The following is a 22,292-nucleotide window of genomic DNA, read 5'->3' on the forward strand; positions in this document are numbered from 1 at the left end:
CAGGTCTAGTGAACATGTGAGCCAGGACTGACAGTCGCTCTGAGGATTTTATCTCGGTGCCTAACAGCAGTCAGGGTACCGTTTCCTAGCATGCTACTGAATCGCATTATGAGTTACCATGATGAAATTCGTGCAAGTTAGACCAGCCTGTGATTTCAGTTTTTGACTTTGATTTTCTGTGTAATTTAATCCAGCCCTCAATGGGTTGACGATTTTGTTTTCCATTGACAGTTGTTACTAGCACACTGTGGTCTGTGCAACTCTCCAAGGCATGCCTCCCTCCCCAGACCATCACTGACCCACCGGCAAACCGGTCATGCCGGTTGATGTTGCAGGCTGCATAACATTCACCACGGTGTCTTCAGACGTAATTGTGAATATGCTCTTATCAGTGAAGAAAACAGGGTGGCAATGGTGGACCTGCCAATTATAGTGTTCTCTGGCAAATGTTAATCAAACTGCGCAGGTCCCAGTAGAGGACGTTGGGCCCTCAAGGAGTCTGTTTTTGACATTTTGGTCAGAAACATGCACACCAGTAGCTAGCTGGAGTTCATTTTGTAGGGCTCTGGCAATGCTCCTTCTGTTCCTCCTCACACAAAGGAGCAGATACAGATCCTGCTACTGGGTTGATGCCCTTCTATGGCCCTGTCCAGCTCTCCTCATGTTAAAAGCCTGTCTCCTTCCATCTCCTCCATGCTCTTGAGACTGTGCTGGGAGACACAGCAAACCTTCTTGCAGTTTCACATATGGATGTGCCATCCTGGAGGAATTGGACTACCTGTGCAACCTGAATCGGCTTCAGGTACCACCTCATGCCACCAGTAGTGACAAGGACAGTAGCAAAATGCAAAACTAGAGAAGAATCAGTCAGGAATGATAGGGAGAGAGCAACTGTCTGTGTCCACTACCTACAAAACCATTCCCATTTCAAGGATTGCCTTGATTTTGGAATCCAGAGAACCTGTTGCCACTTTCATTTGCACCAAAGCAGGCAAACTAAAGTTCTTAAATGTGAACTATTAAAGCATACCACAAAATTAAACTGTAATTCAAATCAATCATTAATGATTACAACAAGTGCTTTTAAATTACAGAAGCTTTGAAATTTTTGTATGCTTGAAGACGGGTGTAAACCCTCAAGCAGATATGCTGGGGAGATAAAATTTTGTCTAAGTACTAGGCTATCAGTGAGAAACATTTTCCCACATTTTTGCAAACACCGAGTGACGTATTATGCTAATGGGAAATATGTAGTTATGGATATATTTTGTACTTTTACTAAGGAAAATAATGTTTGAGTATATAAAGTGTGCATGTAGGTGAAGAGATCGCTTTTGGATGTGACTACAGCTGATTATGAGTGAGAGAAGGCTTTTTAGTAGTCTCAACAAGTATATACTGTATTCTTTTTGAAAGAAAAATTACAATGACAATGCTTTTACAGGGTACAGCAGATTTGATACATATTAGGTAAAGATGTCTGGTTAGTGAAAGAAACCAAAGATCAAAATACATTTTTATTCCTGTTGTGACTGTTGATAGCATACATTGTCTATTATAATAACCTATTATACTTTTGGCCAAAAAGGTGATGCACTTTAGGAGTGGGGTTTAAGTTCTGGGCGGCATGGTGGCGCAGTGGGTAACGCTGCTGCCTCGCAGTTGGGAGACCTAGGGACCTGGGTTCGCTTCCCAGGTCCTCCCTGCGTGGAGTTTGCATGTTCTCCCCGTGTCTGCGTGGGTTTCCTCCAGGCACTCCGGTTTCCTCTCACAGTCCAAAGACCTGCAGGTTAGGTGGATTGGCGATTCTAAATTGGCCCTAGTGTGTGCTTGGTGTGTGGGTGTGTTTGTGTGTGTCCTGCGGTGGGTTGGCACCCTGCCCAGGATTGGTTCCTGCCTTGTGCCCTGTGTTGGCTGGGATTGGCTCCAGCAGACCCCCGTGACCCTGTGTTCAGATTCAGCGGGTTGGAAAATGGATGGATGGATGGATGGATGGTTTAAGTTCTCATGGCATCCATGTCCTTTTATAGACTTGCTTGTAAAGCTCTGCCTGATGACTTGATTTTATTCAAATAAATTTCTTAAAAACTCATTTATTCAACACAAAATATGACTCATCATGCTTCGGCTCTTGGCTTTAATTTGGTTGATCCATCACCTAATAGCTGCTGTTTTATCTGCTTGATTAACAGTAAATGGTTGAACAACAGCCATACATACCAACAGGTGCGTCTTATTCTTAAATATTCTATGTACAGTATTTACTAAACCTGTTTCATTTTTTATTCATAAAAGTATGCTATTTGATTAAAAAATGTATTGGTAATATTCAAGGAAACTTTATCAGGTTATAAGACTAATTTTACTGAATGAAACTAAATTTATTAAACAAATCAATAGCCTAATAAAAAGAAAAAAAATCATCTTCTTAACCATGGTATAAGGTAATTAGATAAGGTTTCCAGATGAACAAAGCATCAAGGCAATATGGCTTAAAATGTCCATCTTAAAATAAATTGAATCCTTTTAAATCCTCTTTCATGCCATGATGGTCTTTAATTAGACTGTAGCAAATGTGGTGTATCACATTAGTATTCTAAGATTATAGATCATCTAAAAAAATTAATTACATTAATCATTTCTGCTTGCCACAGTCTTGTTCGTACCATATTGATGTTACAGGATGCAGTTGATTAATCAACACAGAATTGATTCATATATGTTTAACTTTTGTTCCACTGGAAAATAATAGGGGAGCTATAATTACATTTTGAAAATAAATGTACTTTATTTTTAAAAATTTTTTAAATGTTTGTGTGGTTTATGTAAGGATCATTATTCATTTCTTATCAAACCTAGTCCTAGAGGGCTTTTTTTTTTTTATTTTTAATATGTTTTGTGTTCCGTAAATCAAGCTTAGACTTTAAGAAATAATGCCCTGTGTTGACAGTGAGTGTTGTTCATGCAAAGAACCCCAAAGTATGACTATTTGAAAGTGCATGTAACTTTGTTGTACTTAGGAAATTAACATGTACATTGAAAAGATAGTCATGGGAGTTCTGATTAGACTTTCCCCAAACACCTCTTGCAATGATGGACAGATTCTGTACAATTTTATACTTAAGTACTTTCTGCTTGCTTTGGTTTTAAATTTTAACCATCAATTAAGAAATATACTGTATATACTTGGACATCAACCCTTTCTTTTACAGACATTTAAACCACCATCTCTTTGTCATAATATGGGATGACTTGAATTTAAATTTATTTTCAGATATTTTATTTTCATTTAGAGTCAAAATTAATGATTAGAAATTCAGGTGTAAAACATAATAGTCATCTGCTATAGTAAGAAATTAAAATGATTACCACATTTAATTTATGCAACTAAAATATATTAATATTTTAATGTGGTTCGTCATGGGTTGGGTGCAGCAATGCATGCTCAGCGCATGCTCCCCCAAATGCCTAAAAGAGCACACTTAGCTTCCAATCTTCGATGCCTGTTTAATATAATATATTCACCCACAAAGTCAAACAACCCAGAGATGATATTATCGTTGGATGCAGAAAAAGCATTTGATATGATTGAATGGAACTACCTTTTCACTACATTGGAGAAATTTTGGTTTGGCCTGAGCTTCAGATTGTATTAACAACATTAATTCAGACTACTTTAAACTAGAACGTGGTGCCAGACAAGGATGCCCCTTGTCACCACTGCTTTTCGCAATTGCCATTGAGCCACTAGCAGTTCACTGTCAAAATGCTTACGAGATGAAGGGGATTATCAGAGAAGGACTTGAACAGAAAGTTTCTCTATATGCGAATGATATGGTACTGTATATACCAGATCCACAAAATACTGTGCCTGCAGTCCTAACAGCACTAACAGAATTTCAAAAGATTTCTGGTCTCAGAATTGATTTGAGTAAAAGTGTGCTCTTTCCAGTGAATTCTCAAGCATACAATATTAGATTGGACACCTTCCCTTTTATCAGTTTAATCAGATCAGTTTTTATCAGATCAGTTTAAATACCATGGGGTAAACATCACAAGTAAACATAAAGCTCTTTATCAACTAAATTTCACCATCTGTATGGAAAAAATAAGCAAGACTTGCATAGATAGTCAACCCTTCATGCCACATTTAGCTTGAAGAATTAACATTGTTAAGATGAATATCCTTCTTAAGCTTCTCTTTTTATTTCAAAACATTCCAATATACAGCAATAAATAATTTTTTAAGAAATTAGATTCAACCATAACATTTACACTCATTTATTTGGAATTCAAAACATCCACATATCCAAAAGACAAATCCCTACTAAGACCTAAGGCAGAAGGTGGCATGGCTCTACCTACCTTTCAGTTGTATTACTGGGCAGCAGATATACAAACTTTAAAAACCTGGACATGGACACAAATAGATGAATATACACAGGCTTGGTCCGCAATAGAAATAAAATCCTGCAGTACTTCTTTATATTCCTTGCTTTATGCAAGAATATGGAACCAATATAGGAAGTATTTTAAATAAAAGATAGTGAAGCTTATATCTGTGGCACCTCTGCACAAGAACCACCTTTTTCCACCCTTGAAAACATATGCAGTTTTTAATATCTGTAAAACATTTGGGATTAAATCACTTAGAGATCTGTACAATGACAACGTCTTTGCATCCTTTGAACAATTACATCCCAAATTTAACTTTCCAGCAACACATTTATTTCACTACCTTCAAATTAGAAACTTTGTTAAACAGAACCTTCCCTATTTTCCTCGCCTCCCTCTATGCTGGAAAAAATATTGCTCAGTCTTGAGGACTCAGAAAGCATTTCTGCAATATATAAAACCATTTTACAGTCCCTCCCTTTCAAAGATCTAAGAGGACAGTGGGAAAAGGATCTCTCACTCAATATCTCAGAAAAGGAGTGGAAGGTAGCAATGCAGATAAGTCATTCGAGCTCCATATGTGCAAAGCATACAATTATTCAACTCAAAAATTATATATCAAGCACATCTGTTTCTTTCAAAATTTTCTAAAATGTTTCCAGGGCAAGAGCCAACCTGCGAACACTGCAATCATGTTCCAGCCTCACTGGGTCAAATGTTTTGGGCCTGCACCAAATTAACATCATTCTGGACCAAAACATTTAAATGCCTTTCAGACAGCCTTGGTGTTACAATCCTTCCTAATCCACTAACAGTTGTGTTTGGTGTACTCCCAGATGGGCTTAAAGTGGAGAAGGAAAAACAAACTGTAATTGCCTTTAATTCACTATTAGCACATAGACTTAATTTGCTCAACTGGAAGAAACCTAACTCTCCTCTAAGTCAGTAGGTAACTGATATTATATAAAAGAGTCCACTTCATTAATAATATGGAGTATATATGTTTAACAACCAATATATAATTAAGTAGATATAAAAAAAAATAAAATTGTTTGAGTAATTCATACTTTCAACACATTGAAGTGATCAGTAAAGTCAGTCTTAAACTTTTAAAAACAAATATTCTTATTTATTGGGTTTTTGCTGTGTTCTTTTTTTAATTCCAACTGTGGCTATGCAGGTATATATACAAAACAAACCTTTATTAATTTTTTTCATATTAACCCATATTGTGTGTTTAAAATAATAATCAGAGATTTACTTTATATGAATACATTAAATTAATAATATCTCTAGATTATTTTTCTTCAATAATTTTTCATAATGGACACTTATAACTTTTAAAGAACCAGTGTATCTGTTTGATTTTTTTATAAGAGAAATTATCTGAAGATGTATTGTTTTTGCTTTTTTTTTTTGACATCCAATTTCCTCATATACTGTATATGTGACTTTGAAACAATGCTTAGATTGTAGTTGTTGCTAATTTAAAAAAAAAAAATTCAGTTGTCATTATAATTGCAATTACCAAATTGAACTTAAAAGAGGCACTTTTTTTTTTTTTTTTACATCTGAACACTGCCACCATTATTATTATTAATAATAATCATGTAAGTCTTCTTATTTGGCTGATCCTATACAAGAAAATAGAATGGGGGCATTCAGATTTCAGAAAATGTTGAAAACATATCTGTCCATCTTCCCTTTTCTAATGTTAATCCCAATGTTTAGCTGGTCAGTTAAAAGCATTATGGAGTTCAAATGGCATGGATTCTAAAGAATTCCATGGAAGTGCACCATTGCAGTCCTACTTACACTATGATCAAAATTAGACAGATACTTATTTAGATGTTTGTAGTGATGGGCAATAAAGGGCAGCTTGCCAGTTCCATATTTTGCCAGTCCTAAAGTTTGCAAAAAGAATCTGCTTCCTCTAACCAGAGCGCTGAATGTAAAAGGCAGTGTACTTAGGAGAGGGATTATTGAGACAACTGGTAAAGATTATATGGTTTTGGCAAAATGTACTCCTCTTTACTCAACACTGCACATCCATTTAGACAAAGGTTTGTATCAGTTGTACATTTGAGGAGATACTATTTGTGTGAATGGATTTCCTTTTTATTGTGATTTTAAAATATATGGATTCCAAAAACATTTTTGTAATCATTTACTTCAGTTGCTCAAATCTGCAGTTTCACTTTTCAGAAGCTCTGTGTGAAAGCACTAGTCAGAATATTGACATGATAGTTAAATTGTACAGATACAGTGCATCCGGAAAGTATTCACAGCACATCATTTTTTCCACATTTTGTTATGTTACAGCCTTATTCCAAAATGGATTAAATTAATTTTTTCCTCAGAATTCTACACACAACACCCCATAATGACAATGTGAAAAAAGTTTACTTGAGGTTTTTGCAAATTTATTAAAAATAAAAAAAACTGAGATATCGCATGTACATAAGTATTCACAGCCTTTGCTCAATACTTTGTCGATGCACCTTTGGCGGCAATTACAGCCTCAAGTCTTTTTGAATATGATGCCACAAGCTTGGCACACCTATCCTTGGCCAGTTTCGCCCATTCCTCTTTGCAGCACCTCTGAAGCTCCTTCAGGTTGGATCTCTCCAGAGATGTTCAATCAGATTCAAGTCTGGGCTCTGGTTGGGCCACTCAAGGACATTCACAGAGTTGTCCTGAAGCCACTCCTTTGATATCTTGGCTGTGTGCTTAGGGTCATCGCCCCAGTCTGAGTTCAAGAGCGCTCTGGAGCAGGTTTTCATCCAGGATGTCTCTGTACATTGCTGCAGTCATCTTTCCCTTTATCCTGACTAGTCTCCCAGTTCCTGCCGCTGAAAAACATCCCCACAGCATGATGCTGCCACCACCATGCTTCACTGTAGGGATGGTGCCAGGTTTCCCCCAAATGTGACGCCTGGCATTCACACCAAAGAGTTCAATCTTTGTCTCATCAGAGCAGAGAATTTTGTTTCTCATGATCTGAGAGTCCTTCAGGGGCTTTTTGGCAAACTCCAGGCGGGCTACCATGTGCCTTTTACTAAGAAGTGGCTTCCGTCTGGCCACTCTACCATACAGGCCTGATTGGTGGATTGCTGCAGAGATGGTTGTCCTTCTGGAAGGTTCTCCTCTCTCCACAGAGGACCTCTGGAGCCCTGACAGAGTGACCATCGGGTTCTTGGTCACCTCCCTGACTAAGGCCCTTCTCCCCCGATCGCTCAATTTAGATGGCCAGACAGCTCTAGGAAGAGTCCTGGTGGTTTCGAACTTCTTCCACTTACGGATGATGGAGGCCACTGTGCTCATTGGGACCTTCAAAGCAGCAGAAATTTTTCTGTAACTTTCCCCAGATTTGTGCCTCGAGACCATCCTGTCTTGGAGGTCTACAGACAATTCCTTTGACTTCATGCTTGGTTTGTGCTCTGACATGAACTGTGAACTGTGGGACCTTATATAGACAGGTGTGTGCCTTTCCAAATCATGTCCAATCAACTGAATTTAACACAAGTGGACTCCAATTAAGCTGCAGAAACATCTCAAGGATGATCAGGGGAAGCAGGATGCACCTGAGCTCAATTTTGAGCTTCATGGCAAAGGCTGTGAATACTTATGTACATGTGCTTTCTCAATTTTTTTATTTTTAATAAATTTGCAAAAACCTCAAGTAAACTTTTTTCACGTCATTATGGGGTGTTGTGTGTAGAATTCTGAGGAAAAAAATTAATTTAATCCATTTTGGAATAAGGTTGTAACATAACAAAATGTGGAAAAAGTGATGCGCTGTGAATACTTTCCAGATGCACTGTAAGTTCAGATATATGGATAGTTGGGTGAGTTCATGTAAATACAACAAAGAGTGACAACATTTAGTTGCCTACACAGGAATAAAATTAACATTTAATTTTTTTCAGTAATATTTCCCACTGAGATTTGAAGCTATAGTAAGACAAATTTTATTAATGAATATAAAATTTCAAACACGTTTATTTTACCGTATTAAGAATGAGACCAAGAAGAAATAAAAAAAAAAAATATATATTTGAATTAGAGCTGGGCAAGTTAACGCATTATTATCACGTTAACGCATTAATTAATTAACACAGACAATTATTTTATCGCACATTAACGCAGTTTTTGTTGTTAATATTATTATTTTGAAACCCTCAGTCTCGCTAATGAGTGATAGAAATCAGTGATCTTCTTGTTATAGCGCTTTTCAAAACACTTTTGCTAGAAGGAAAGTTAGCTTTGTTGATTTGACCTTGATTCCCTGCACGTGCATGTGGAGAGATACCAAAGTGAATGCTGAAAACAAAATAATCCGTGGATGACTTTTTTCATATTATCACTGAATCAGACTCTGATTTGTCAGACTCCGATTTTGATACAAGTGATCTGGAGATGTAGATTGAAAACGAAAGTGAGGTACCGGCATCAGCTGATGTAGCTGATTCACCTATGACAATGTTCGCCTGGGAGGACAGACACGATGTTAGGAGATACAAACCATATTGTCACTGTAATTGCCACCCCTGCGCACCTGTCTCACAAAGACAGCCAGGCAGCCAGCCCACCATGATTTCCTGCTGGCTGTTGAGCCGCTGCAAACTGCAAACAGGCGCCGACAGCAAGCACAACAGGCAGCAACAGACTTTTTATGTTAATTAATGTGTGAAACCATTGCTTTGTGTGCTTTTCAGAAAACTGAGTTTTTTGGGAAAAATATTAGCACTCAAAGAGTTGCTACTGAACATGGATTGCTTATGCTGCTCCCTGATAAAAGAAAATGTTTCTGCTGGTATCTGTTCAGATAAAAAAGAAAACAGATTTAGAAATTTTAACTTGCTGTTGCTCAGAAGGTGCCTGTTATAATGTTGTGATCGTGGCTCTGGGCTCTGAGAGTAGCTTGTTTTTCTATAACAAACGAGATAAAACATTAATGCCCTGGCAGTGGCAAATAGCTTTGGTTTTATATTTGATTTGATTACATTAATGTTTAAGTTGAGATTTACAAGAAATATTTTAACTGCTACTATGTAATGGGAATACTGTTGTTAAAAAGCACCTTATTTGTTTAAAGTGTTTTCAAACCAAATACACTATTTTTGAGTTCTTTTGAATTTTGCACATCATAATGTGATTGTTGTGATTGTCTGCGATTAATCACGATTAAAAATTTTAATCGCTGCCCAGCACAAATATGAATACATCAGTATTTTTTAAATTATGCTTTTGTGAAGATTAAGCTGATAAATTTGTTGGTCTACAATGAAAATGTGGATATTAAGGACTTCTTAGGCAAATTTAAAGTCACTACCAATTTTTAAATTTAAATAGATTTATCTCAGATCAATTTTTTCCATCTCAATAGTACTGAACAGTATTGCCTAAGAACTGTTGTTCACTTCAAAAAAAGCATCTGCCACCAACACCTTATTCACAGTTTCACATGGTCACATTTACATTATTATTTCATGCTCAACAAAACAAACTGTAAAGTCAATTTGATAAAACCCCATCAGGATGCAACATTTTACTTTAAATTTGGTATGTAAAAATCATAAACAGAGTACTGTACAAAAATAAAACACAAGTCTTTGAATACTATCATTTGTTATGTTATAAACTGTTATGAATTAGTTTATTTTATACATATATATATCTCACACATAAACCTCTGTACTTGTATATATCAAAAATGCATAGTCCTTATATTTTTATAATTTCAACCTTGCAATATTATTCATGTAGCCATATACAGTATACTAAAAATGTATTGAAAGATTGATGACCTAGGAGGTCCCTTCCGAAATGAATATTCAATTACAGGCTTCCCCTGAATTACAAACAACCACTTTTTGAAAATTTGGGTACATGAAGAAAGTGTTTTAATATTAATTTTTTGTTTTGAAAGCTATAGTGAAGCTGATTTTTTGCATTTGTGAATACAGAGTCTGGGATGATTTTCAAATGTGCCCATCTAGTGCTAACATCTGATCATCTTTACAGTCATTCCAAGTTTTCCTTGCTACAGTCTGTTGAACTGGAAAGAGACAGCTGATGCTGTGTTCACGTGCTGTAAGTTAGTCATTTTCCCACATATGTTGTTGATATACATGTCTTCCTGGATTATCTTGAGCTTTGTGGCTCCAAAAAGGTTGTGAATTAGTTGTTAAAGATAGAGAAAGATTAAAATGTCATTCTTTTAAATGTTTTTATTGAAGTGATGAAACTTATGTAACCAGTCTTATTAAATAGTATACAGTAAGCTGTTTTTATGAATAATGCTATTATTAAACTAATTTGTATACATTTTCATTATTTTGGTGTTATTTGAACAAAAATGGGTGACATTTTTTTGTGGGCAGGGAATGTTTAAAATTGTATTTCTATTTAAAATAATGGTAAATTATGTGTGTGTGAAAATAAACCTGACAAAAGTTTTAAGAAACAGTGTTCAACTTTAGAAGCGGGGGGAGCCTGTAATTGTCATGACGCTAAAATCATAACTTTAGTGTGAGGTTCTAGGCTTGGAATGTAATATGCTTTATTCAGTAGACTAATGTGTTTAATTGTATTGCTTGTAGTGGAAAGATTATGCCACTCAGTTTTCTTTTTCAAATATTTTATTATATATTATTATTTTTTATTAGTCATAGACATCTTGTAACATTATCCTGCTTGCCAATAATATGAATCACAAAATCCCCTTGATACTGTTAAATTATATTTCATTTTTCTGACAGTTCATATGTAAAGTTAAAATCAGTGCTCGTATAACCTTGTTTCCTTTAGATGTCCCTGTTGATTATTTTAAATTGTGTTGTGAAATTGAATGATTTTAAGGTGGGCTGGTGAATTTAAAATAGTTGTAATCATGAGCCAGTTATCATTTCCAGGTCATATATTCTGCCATATTATTTAGATGTTAATGACTTTTAGGGAAACACTGACTTTTTCTGGATATTACAACCAACTGCATGATGTTTATGTTCTGTAGTCTATAGATTGCTTAATACTTTGAATTCATGGTTTTACTTTTTTCTCTATAATTTACCCCTCAAGAAAAGCCTGCCGCCTGGTGAGTTACTTTTATCAGTAGTTCAATTGAGAGGAGGAGAAAGAAAAGAATAATAAAGTTTCAACCAAACCTGTAAATAATGCAAGCGCTGTTTCGGCAGGTGTCACAGTTAGCTGTGTCTTGTCCAGTTCGATAGGAGAGGCTGCAAAGATAAGAGTGTGGATGAGTAATTACAGGGCTTGTTTAGTTGCTCTTTTCTTATTTGCTCCCTGTCTCATCTCGTTTGTCATTACTTATTATCTCTCAAGGTAAACATGGCCTGCATTAAGTTTGTTTTCTTATCCCTTTCCTGGAACAACAATACTGATACATTTTGGCTTTAAATGTGCTTTTTAAGTTACTGATCAATCCATGTCAAAAGAGAAAAAAAATGCTATGACAGATTTTCTGGTTTCCATTATTTCTACACTTTTAACCTGTAATTGTTATCTGTGCTCCTTTACAAATTTAAAATTACAGGTGAGTAGTTAGATTGTCATCTCTGTACATTTTTCAGTGTGTATTGGCATGTATTTCAAACTCATACTGATCTTTGTATATGAAGTTGTTTTGATTATGTAAGAAAACTAAACTGAATATTCTGCTGAAGAAAGTTCTTCTAAATATTACAATCACATAACCATATGAAGAAGTGATCTTTAAACAAAAAGCAAATACAGATGTACATATTACATTGTCTGTTAACCTATGCTTTGTTCACTGACTATCTGATTTTTGAACCCACTTAATCTAGTTCCTTTATAATGCATATAAAGCACATACAGTCATATGAAAAAATTTGGGACCCCCTCTTAATTCTTTGGATTTTTGTTTATCATTGGCTGAGCTTTCAAAGTAGCAACTTCCTTTTAATATATGACATGCCTTATGGAAACAGAAGTATTTCAGCAGTGACATTAAGGTTATTGGATTAACAGAAAATATGCAATATGCATCATAACAAAATTAGACAGGTACATAAATTTGGGCACCCTAACAGACAAATTGCATCAATACTTAGTTGAGCCTCCTTTTGCAAATATAACGGCCTCTAGACGCCTCCTATAGCCTTTGATGAGTGTCTGGATTCTGGATGGAGGTATTTTTGACCATTCTTCCATACAAAATATCTCCAGTTCAGTTAAATTTGATGGTTGCAGAGCATGGACTGCCTGCTTCAAATCATCCCATAGATTTTTGATGATATTTAAGTCAGGGGACTGTGATGGCCATTCCAGAACATTGTACTTCTCCCTCTGCATGAATGCCTTTGTAGATTTTGAACTGTGTTTTGGGTCATTGTCTTGTTGGAATATCCAACCCCTGTGTAACTTCAGCTTTGTGACTGATGCTTGAACATTATCTTGAAGAATTTGTTGATATTGGGTTGAATTCATCCAACCCTCGACTTTAACAAGGGCCCGAGTCCCTGAACTAGCCACACAGCCACACAGCATGATGGAACCTCCACCAAATTTGACAGTGAGTAGCAGGTGTTGTTCTTCCGCCATGCAAAGTGCTTTTTGTTATGACCAAATAACTCAATTTTTGTCTCATCAGTCCAAAGCACTTTGTTCCAAAATGAATCTGGCTTGTCTAAATGAGCATTTGCATACAACAAGCGACTCTGTTTGTGGCGTGAGTGCAGAAAGGGCTTCTTTTTCATCACCCTGCCATACAGATGTTCTTTGTGCAAATTGCGCTGAATTGTAGAACGATGTACAGATACACCTAGGGAATCCATTCCCGGGAATCCCAGGCTCCCGGGGATGACACAGTGCACAGGCATCTCACATGTGAACGGTTTTAGAACAACCAACACTTATTTTTAATAAAACTACTGCAATATGTTGACACACATAAAAGACTAACGTTATCTACAAGCAGTTTATGCTGTCATATAAGTACATGTATCTTTAGTTGTGGTAATAAGAGCGTAGAAAGCACAACGTCCTCACAGGTGGTGCAGTGGTAGTGCCCCTGCTTTGCAGTAAGGAGACTGTGGAAGATTGTGGGTTCGCTTCCCGGTTCCTCCCTGTATGGATAGCGCTTTGAATACTGAGACAAGCGCTATATAAATGTAATGAATTATTATTATTAATGTGTCCAGCGTGCGGTCGTCCATGCGAGAGTGCAACTTCGTGAAGAAGTACACCAGTCACTGAGAAAGCACTCTCTGCCTCCACTGAAGTAGGCGTTACAATCATCAGATACTAATACACTTGTTCTAAACAACGCCCGCGCTTGCCATTGCACTAAAACACCACCATTTCAGCTTTTACCGATGCATCCAGGTTCTTGTCATCATTCTGTGATGGCAAGTTTCTTGGCACAGATAATGCGTATGCAACAGACTTGACGCATTGCAATTTCAAGTTGCTGTTCAAAGCTGTTGTCTGATGAAGTGCAAGCTGCAGCAATGGCGCCACCTTAATTATTTTCAACTATAACTATGTTATTTCTTGATCGATTTTTACACTTTTACATGCTATATATGCGAGCTTGGCCTTTCCCAGTTCCCCGGTAATTACTGCATTTTCATTCCCGGAAATGCAGGAATGAAAAATGTCTAGGAATGGATTCCCTTGATACACCATCTGCAGCAAGATGTTCTTGCAGGTCTTTGGAGGTTTTCTGTGGGTTGTCTGTAACCATTCTCACAATCCTGCGCATATGCCTTTCCTGTATTTTTCTTGGCCTGCCAGACCTGGGTTTAACAGCAACTGTGCCTGTGGCCTTCCATTTCCCAATTCCATTCCTTACAGTTGAAACTGACAGTTTAAACCTCTGAGATAGCTTTTTGTAGCCTTCCCCTAAACCATGATACTTAACAATCTTTGTTTTCAGATCTTTTGAGAGTTGCTTTGAGGATCCCATGCTGTCACTCTTCAGAGGAGAGTCAAAGGGAATCACAACTTGCAATTGACCACCTTAAATACCTTTTCTCATGATTGGACACACCTGTCTATGAAGTTCAATGCTTAACGAGCCAATCCAACCAATTTGGTGTTGCAAGTAATCAGTATTGAGCAGTTACATATATTCAAATCAGCAAAATTTACAAGGGTACCCAAATTTTTGCACAGCCAGTTTTTCACATTTGTTTTAATTTCATACAAATAAATACTGCTTCACTAAAATATCTTTGTTTGGAAAACACCCCGGTACTCAGATGTTCATATGAAATGAAAGACATACCACTGTTATCTTTTTTGTTGAAAGTATAGTAAATTATTATGCAGGCTGAGAGGGGTTCCCAAACTTTTTCATATGACTATATATGCATTTTGTAAGTGTTTGAATGTTAACATTAAAATTATTTTTTAAAGGTGAATAAGAAGAAAAAGTCTTTGAGATGCATTCCCAAACTTTTGCTGCAACCATTTTCATGTTCTTGTAGTTTTATATGTGCTGTAAGCAAGTCTTTCATTTATGTCATTACATACACATATGCCCAAAACCTATTCCCACAGCATTAGGCACATGGGAGATACCAGCTAGTCAATATCAGGCTTATGTGGAGCTTTATAATTAATTGATTTGCAAAAGTTCTATGCTATAGGATATAACCGGTGTTTTATTATGCATCAAAAATGAATATTTCAAAAATTTCATTTTAAATTTTATGTGTACATATTTTTATGTTTTATATAATATTTCCAAACATTTACTAATATTTGGTCTTTGGCTTTATTTTTACTCGACAGCTGTTCATACCCTAAAGGCTTTTCCATCTCTTTTTGCTCTTTTCTACATCATGACAACTACAAATATGAAATCTGGGAAATCTCACTTTTAGTGTTTTTTGTGGAAAGCAGCTTTTGTTTTTTTCTTTAACTGTATCTTTCAAAGTGATCCACCAAGGCTACAAAGTTATTACTTTAAATATAACTATTTTTTTTATTTTTTCCCCCACTGTATACATCAATTGTATGAAACTACGTTTTGATATTTAACCAGAAAATTAATGTATCAATCTGTAATGAATGCTTTTTTTAAATTCAATTCATTTTATTATTTTTATTTGAAAATATTTAATTTAATGCAATGAGGTATCAGTCTTCAGTAAAGTCAAGGTCGTAATTTTCTCAATGAAACTAGTTTATCTTAGAAGTATATTATGGTTTAGAATCGAATAAGCGATGAGAACAACTAGCTGCAATTTAAGCAGCAATAGCTATGATGTCACACAATAGCAATGCATTATATGTTTCTGCTGCTGACCCAAGCAAGTCTTTATTACTTTTCTCAAGGATTGTTGGTACATCAAGGAATATTTTCCAATGTTATGATGACAACAATGAATGAATTTTATGAATCCTTTAAACTTATATATAATGTATTACATGACCTAGGCAATGACAGGGGGCAGGCTGAAATCGTTCCTTGGATCATTGGGAGCCTAGGCTCACCAAGAATAGTTTAGTCTCTCTTTCTGTCTTTTCTAGAATTCTTCTGGTGGACTTACTACACCCCATGCCACCTTAGTAGTGTCCATTGCTGTATTATTTTCCTAGTAGTCTCTTGTTAATCAATTTTCCCTTTCAAAATAAATTACTTTCCTAGATGTAGAAAGACTCATCAAATAGTGTAATAGTTGTACTGTATGTTGGACTATTGACCAACAATGTACACCACAGGGACAGATACTCAGTTCTTGAACTGGTCACATTTATTGTGTCATACACACAACTTTATTTATTTTATGGCAGTTATGCTTATAATACATTATGGTTGTAGTTTTGTAAACATAGTTTTGTAATGTCTAATTTTGTCTTTAATGAAAACATCAACCATATTAATATATTTTGCTAAAAATAAATGCAAGCATGTTCAGATTCTTCTCCTTGTGATGAACAAGATTCACCTTTGACCCTAGGAAGTGATTTCATGATTTAGCCTGAACCCACGGAAGGTTTTCAAGGTAGTTCACAAAGAAAATATGAATTTGCAGTGGAATTAGAATGACTACATATTGTTGGGAAGAAAAGAGACTACGGCTAAAAGAGAGAGAGAAGGAATATGCCATATTATTTTTTAAAGGAGTAGGTGATGCCCACCCCAGCTGATAAAAAGGTACAAAAAACTGAAATGGTTAGGCATAAATAATTGTTAGAGTTTCATTTTTGTCAACTTTTCCTATTGGTTACAGCTGTGTTGATCACACATTTTTGGGCCTTCCTTTAAACTAAATGCATCATTTTAATATGCATCTCTTTGGCATATTTCCAGGTCTGATGTCACTTCAAAGTGGAACTCTCCTCATATGATATATACCTTCTCAGCAATGGCTGGGCTCTGAATATGACATTTTAAAAAACTACATACAATAATATTTATTAGTAGCCTTTGTAAAGGAATCTATTTTTTATTCAGCTGTCTTTGAAGGAATTTTTACAAATATGGTAACTTTGCACTTTTCAAGAGTGTTTATTTTGTCAAACATGTATACAACATAATTTGGGAAGTGCTCATGTTTTTCCATATTTATTAAAGTACAATCCCTCTTAAGAAGACTAGTTTCAGTGGAATTTATAAGTACGTGGTTTAATAGAATTATAAAATAATTTGCCTAATAATATTTACGTTACCTTTTTTTGGTAATGGCTGCTAGATTCTGGTATGATTAAACAACTTTTAAAAAGAGGGCGGGCAGTAATGTTAAATAAGCCATCATTTTAATATTTTTATGGCACTTGATGATTTTTAGCCTTCAAAGCTTTACCTGATTAGAAGTGCTGCACTGTGATGAAGATCAAAAGAAAGCATTATCCCCCAAATTTTTATAATTTATTAGTTCTATAAATTTCATTGCAGTAAATGAATTACAGATCTGACGAACATACAGTAGTTTAGAAAATGTCAGAACTATTTCCCAAAAAGCTTGTTGACAATTCAGGTCCTCCCTAGTAAATGAGAGACAAGCATTTATGTGTTTCTTGGTTACTGGGGGTTAACCACTTCTATTCTCAAATCCAAGCACATTTTCTAGTTATTGAGTCTTTAAAACTGACCTTTGTTAAGACAAGTGAAGGCTCCAATTTCTTAAATGTTTTAGAATCCTTGGTAATTTCCTGCATGCTTTTACACTGTACCCTTTTGATTAATTTTGACAGGCCAGTTGTTCCTTGAAATATTCACTACTGTTACAAGTAGGGATTTTTTAGGGATGATAAGAATCACCGATTCCATGTTCTTGGATCAGCCAGTTCCGATTCCTTTATCTCTTTTTAGAAGCCTTATGTTCTATGTTAGTGATAACTTTTATATTTTTATAATTAAACTGTAAGGTGTTACCTGTTCATTTTTTTCAGTTCTGTAGTCTTAATTGTTCAGTGAGCCTAAAATGCTACAATAAATAAAATCCCCTTAAAATACAGTGCATACATTTTAACTAATAAAATATGTAGAAAAGTATGTACCCATAATACATATGGCATAAATGGAAATATAAAGATTCGTGTAATTAGAAGTTGTTTAATTTCTTCTGTAATGTTCTTATCTGAAACAAAAAATTAGTTTTTATCATTTGTCCCAAAAACAAAAACATGCACACACACACTGATTTAACTGATTAATATTGGCACTGCTTATATGTGAATACACATGCACTTATAGATTTTAATAATATCTAATCATTAATTGCACTACAACTGTTTTTGCTGTTAAGATATACATTTACTATTGTTATACATGTCCCTTAGCAATCCCATTACCTCCAGTGTATTGGCAATACATTTCTAATTCTTAAGATGTAATTATAAATAAGAATTACCATTTTATTTATGCATTACTTGTTTCTTACCAAAATGTATAATGTATGACACAGGCAAACAGATTATAAACACAATACAAACTTTTTAAAAGCATTGTTAAACAGTCATAATAAAGTGTTTATCAAGAAGATACAAGGCTAACATGCTTAACAAGTTTATAGGTAAAATAGAAAAATTGTGCTATTAAACTAACATGTTAATAACAATTTCAAATTCTTCTTTATCTCTTTTTCTAAAAATATAAGCCGCTGTGCTTAACACAAGCTTGCTCACTGTCCAAACTCAGACAAGCAGTGTTCGCTTTAATTAAAGGACAAAATTTAAAAGGTCTAAATTAATTAAAGTATCCTTTCTTTCCATTTGTCTAATTGTACAAGATAACTCCTTTAATTATTTTTTCTTAGTTTATTATTTCTTTAGTGTACAGTAATCCCTCCTCCATCGCGGGGGTTGCGTTCCAGAGCCACCCGCGAAATAAGAAAATCCGCGAAGTAGAAACCATATGTTTATATGGTTATTTTTATATTGTCATGCTTGGGTCACAGATTTGCGCAGAAACACAGGAGGTTGTAGAGAGACATGAACTTTATTCAAACACTGCAAACAAACATTTGTCTCTTTTTCAAAAGTTTAAACTGTGCTCCATGACAAGACAGAGATGACAGTTCCGTCTCACAATTAAAAGAATGCAAACATATCTTCCTCTTCAAAGGAGTGCTTGTCAGGAGCAGTGACTGTCACAGAGATAGAGAGAAAAGCAAACAGATCAATAGGGCTGTTTTTCTTTTAAGTATGTGAAGCACCGCGGCACAAAGCTGTTGAAGGCGGCAGCTCACACCCCCTCCGTCAGGAGCAGACAAAGTGAGACAGAGTTTTTTTTCAATCAAAAATCAATACGTGCCCTTCGAGCTTTTAAGTATGCGAAGCTCTGTGCAGCATGTCGTTTCAGGAAGCAGCTGCACAAAAGATCACAACGTGAAGATAATCTTTCAGCATTTTTAGACGAGCGTCCGTATCGTCTAGGTGTGCGAACAGCCCCCCTGCTCAATCCCCCTACGTCTGGATCAGAGAAAGTCAGCGCAAAAGAAAGAGAAAAGTAAGCTGGGTAGCTTCTCAGCCATCTGCCAATAGCGTCCCTTGTATGAAATCAACTGGGCAAACCAACTGAGAAAGCATGTACCAGAAATTAAAAGACCCATTGTCCGCAGAAACCCGCGAAGCAGCGAAAAATCCGCGATATATATTTAAATATGCTTACATATAAAATCTGCGAAAGGCGAAGCGCGATATAGCGAGGGATTACTGTATTGCTAATATTCTGGTCTTTTCTGTCTGGTAAAGTGTACTTTGCTGCTTTCTATTTACAGGAAGTGCGTAGCAAAAACAGATGTGCGCTAGCTCAGCTACCATAATACCTTGCATTAAGAAGCAGTACAACTAAATTCCTGTAAACCTTAGAGAAGCAGATGCTGAAAAATTAAATTTTTGTGGTCAGCCAATTTACCAATCACCAATTGAGTCTTTTGTGGTGAAAATTGTCCAATTTAGATAGGCAACTGATAGACTCGACCATCACTAGTTATAAGTGTTCTTCGTTTAGAAATTATTTGTCTCACTGTAGTTCTATGTAGTCCAAGAACAGTAGAAGCAACTTTGTAGCCCTTTCGAGACAGATAGGTGTCAACATTTTTCCTGATCTTACAAGGATTTCACTTTGATTGCAGCATTGTGTACAGTCAGCTAAATCTTTATGCTTGCAACTTGACTCTGATAATAAAGGTCAGTATTAGTAAGATTTATATTGATCAGGCCTGGCTATAATCAAGAAAGGCTGTGTTCAGATGGATTACTCAGCTTAGCTCTTTAATTAATTTACATATGAGACCTAAAACATCCAATGTCAAAAATTTTCAATAATAGAGAAAACAAATTATACTTTTTCATGTCACTGTACAATTCACCATATTATTTAAATTACCCAAGCAATGGATCAGAAGGTTTTACATGAACTAAGCAGCCTAAGGCTGGGTTTATACTCCACCTAACGTGACAAAATGTGTGTGCTGGTGGACGCTGCTACTATGCAAGCAGTGTACTATTTGTACTTTGGCACATACTTTATGTAAATCTGGAGGAATTCCACCTGGTGGCAGTGTGAGATATTGTCATGGTGAGAAAATGTTTGGCTTCTTTGTATTGTGAATTGCTTGAAACATCCTTTAAATTCCCAGGACACCTTGCTACAGTATCTCTGAAAAGAATGAATGTTTAATGATTGCATCCATCAATCCAGGGACATGCTCATTCCAGCAAGTCCTGGGCGCAAGGCAGAAACATTTCCTGGATGGGCCATTAGCTCATCACAAGGTGAATACAAGCACACACATACACTAGCTTCATTTTACCGTCACAAAATCTCCAAACTAGCATGTCCTTAGAAGAAAACCAGAGCACACTGTGGGAAATCCAGCTGGAAAATATGCAACCTTCATGAGCCACTACTGCAAGGCAGCAGTGCTACCACTCAGCCACTGTTCCGCCCCCACATATGTAATTATTAACAGTATTAAGTGTTTAAGTGAAGTTAACAATTTAGCTGTAAAATGTAACATACATGCTTTAACACATTTCATCGTGAAATGATATCAAGTATAAATCTAAGGATTCTAAATGTGCAGAGAACTGGAATATCATAAATTTAATGTGTTCTGTGTAGTAATCGCTGTCTGTGCTGAAGGACGTAGCGATTAGCAACTGGGTCGTTTTTAAACTGAGATTAAAGTTGAAATTTCCAATTTACTCATCAAAGAGACCTTTTTTTCTTCACTCTGTCCATTCATTCTGATGCTGTTGTGAAGGTTCAAAAAAAAAAAAAAAGAGGGCACAGAAGATGAGACCTAAAAATGTGTTGCATCATTACAAGGCTTGTATTGCCTATATGAGAAATACATGAAGAAAAGCACCACAAATACATTTGTATGTCAGCATTTAAGTTTGGTGATTTGCTTCCCTACATTGAACCATTTGTCAAACATCAAAGCATTTAGCGTCTTGCTGTCACATGTTGATAGTAAACAAAGACTCTGACGTCACGTTCCCACTTGAACACACTATGGCCCCCGATTTTTTTTTGCTGGTACAGTACTGCAAATCAAATACATGTTGAGTTAATTCATGAGGACTTGCTTAAAAAATTGCGTCAACATTAAGTGTGTACCTATTGAATTACATACCCATTCAGTACGATATTTATATACTGCCTTTATGAAATAAAATTTTCATTTAACATTTTGTATTGCACATTCACATCGATATGCCACATGTCAATACATAGCACTGATGTTCATCTTCTTGATTTATATATACTGACATGGGTGCAGGGGAGTGTGAGAAAAGTTGGGGTTTATGACAGTCCTGGTGCAATGCTACAGAAAAGCTGCAATGGTAAAAATTACTCCATTTTTTTCCCCATTTCATATTTCTGCAATAAGATCGAATCAATGTCATATCACGTAAGTGCTAAATAAGTTATCTTTGAGTGGCACTAAAATCAAAATAAGTCTCTAGTACCTCTATATTTAAATTGCCAGTCTGCCAGCCATCTTGCAGTGCTGACTGCCCTAATATAATGACAAAATTCTATGAAATAGAAGTGTAATGATGATCCCTACCCATGATTCAAGTTTGCAGTATCTTTGCTGATTTATACAAAGAACACATCATAACCATCCAAGTGTAATACACAGTGTCAGTTTTTAAGTGAGATGCAGCTATGGAGATCTTTTTAGTGTGCCATGAGCAAAGGTGTAGGTAGAGTGTGTTTTCAAACCATTTTTCTATGGTGGCACACTTTTTGTAACCCAGAAAATCCCAAGGCACACCACGATTCTACCAACAAAAAAGCATTAAATCTATATATACATTAAACTGTCAGAAAGGGCGGGACAGGGACAGGGACAGGGTGCTGCCAAAAAAAAAAAAAAGCAGCTTGACACATTTTCCAGCTGCTTCATCCCTGTCTCTCTCATACAGGTGGTCCTCTT

The 22,292-nt window shown here is 35.8% G+C and overlaps 2 protein-coding genes across 2 annotated transcripts in view; one reads left to right on the plus strand and one right to left on the minus strand.

Annotated features, from left to right (window-relative positions):
* The window catches only part of dock1 (dedicator of cytokinesis 1), an 870,017-nt gene that overhangs the window by 394,375 nt on the left and 453,350 nt on the right, over positions 1-22,292 (plus strand). The window lies entirely within an intron of this gene.
* LOC127526864 (inhibitory synaptic factor 2A) overlaps positions 1-22,292 on the minus strand; it is a 101,412-nt gene that overhangs the window by 42,056 nt on the left and 37,064 nt on the right. Inside the window, exon 3 of the mRNA XM_051924024.1 lies at positions 11,565-11,636. Coding sequence (XP_051779984.1) covers positions 11,565-11,636 — 72 coding nt within the window. The remainder of the gene's footprint in view (positions 1-11,564; positions 11,637-22,292) is intronic.

This window comes from Erpetoichthys calabaricus, chromosome 2 (genome assembly GCF_900747795.2).
Source record: "Erpetoichthys calabaricus chromosome 2, fErpCal1.3, whole genome shotgun sequence".
NCBI lineage: Eukaryota > Metazoa > Chordata > Cladistia > Polypteriformes > Polypteridae > Erpetoichthys > Erpetoichthys calabaricus.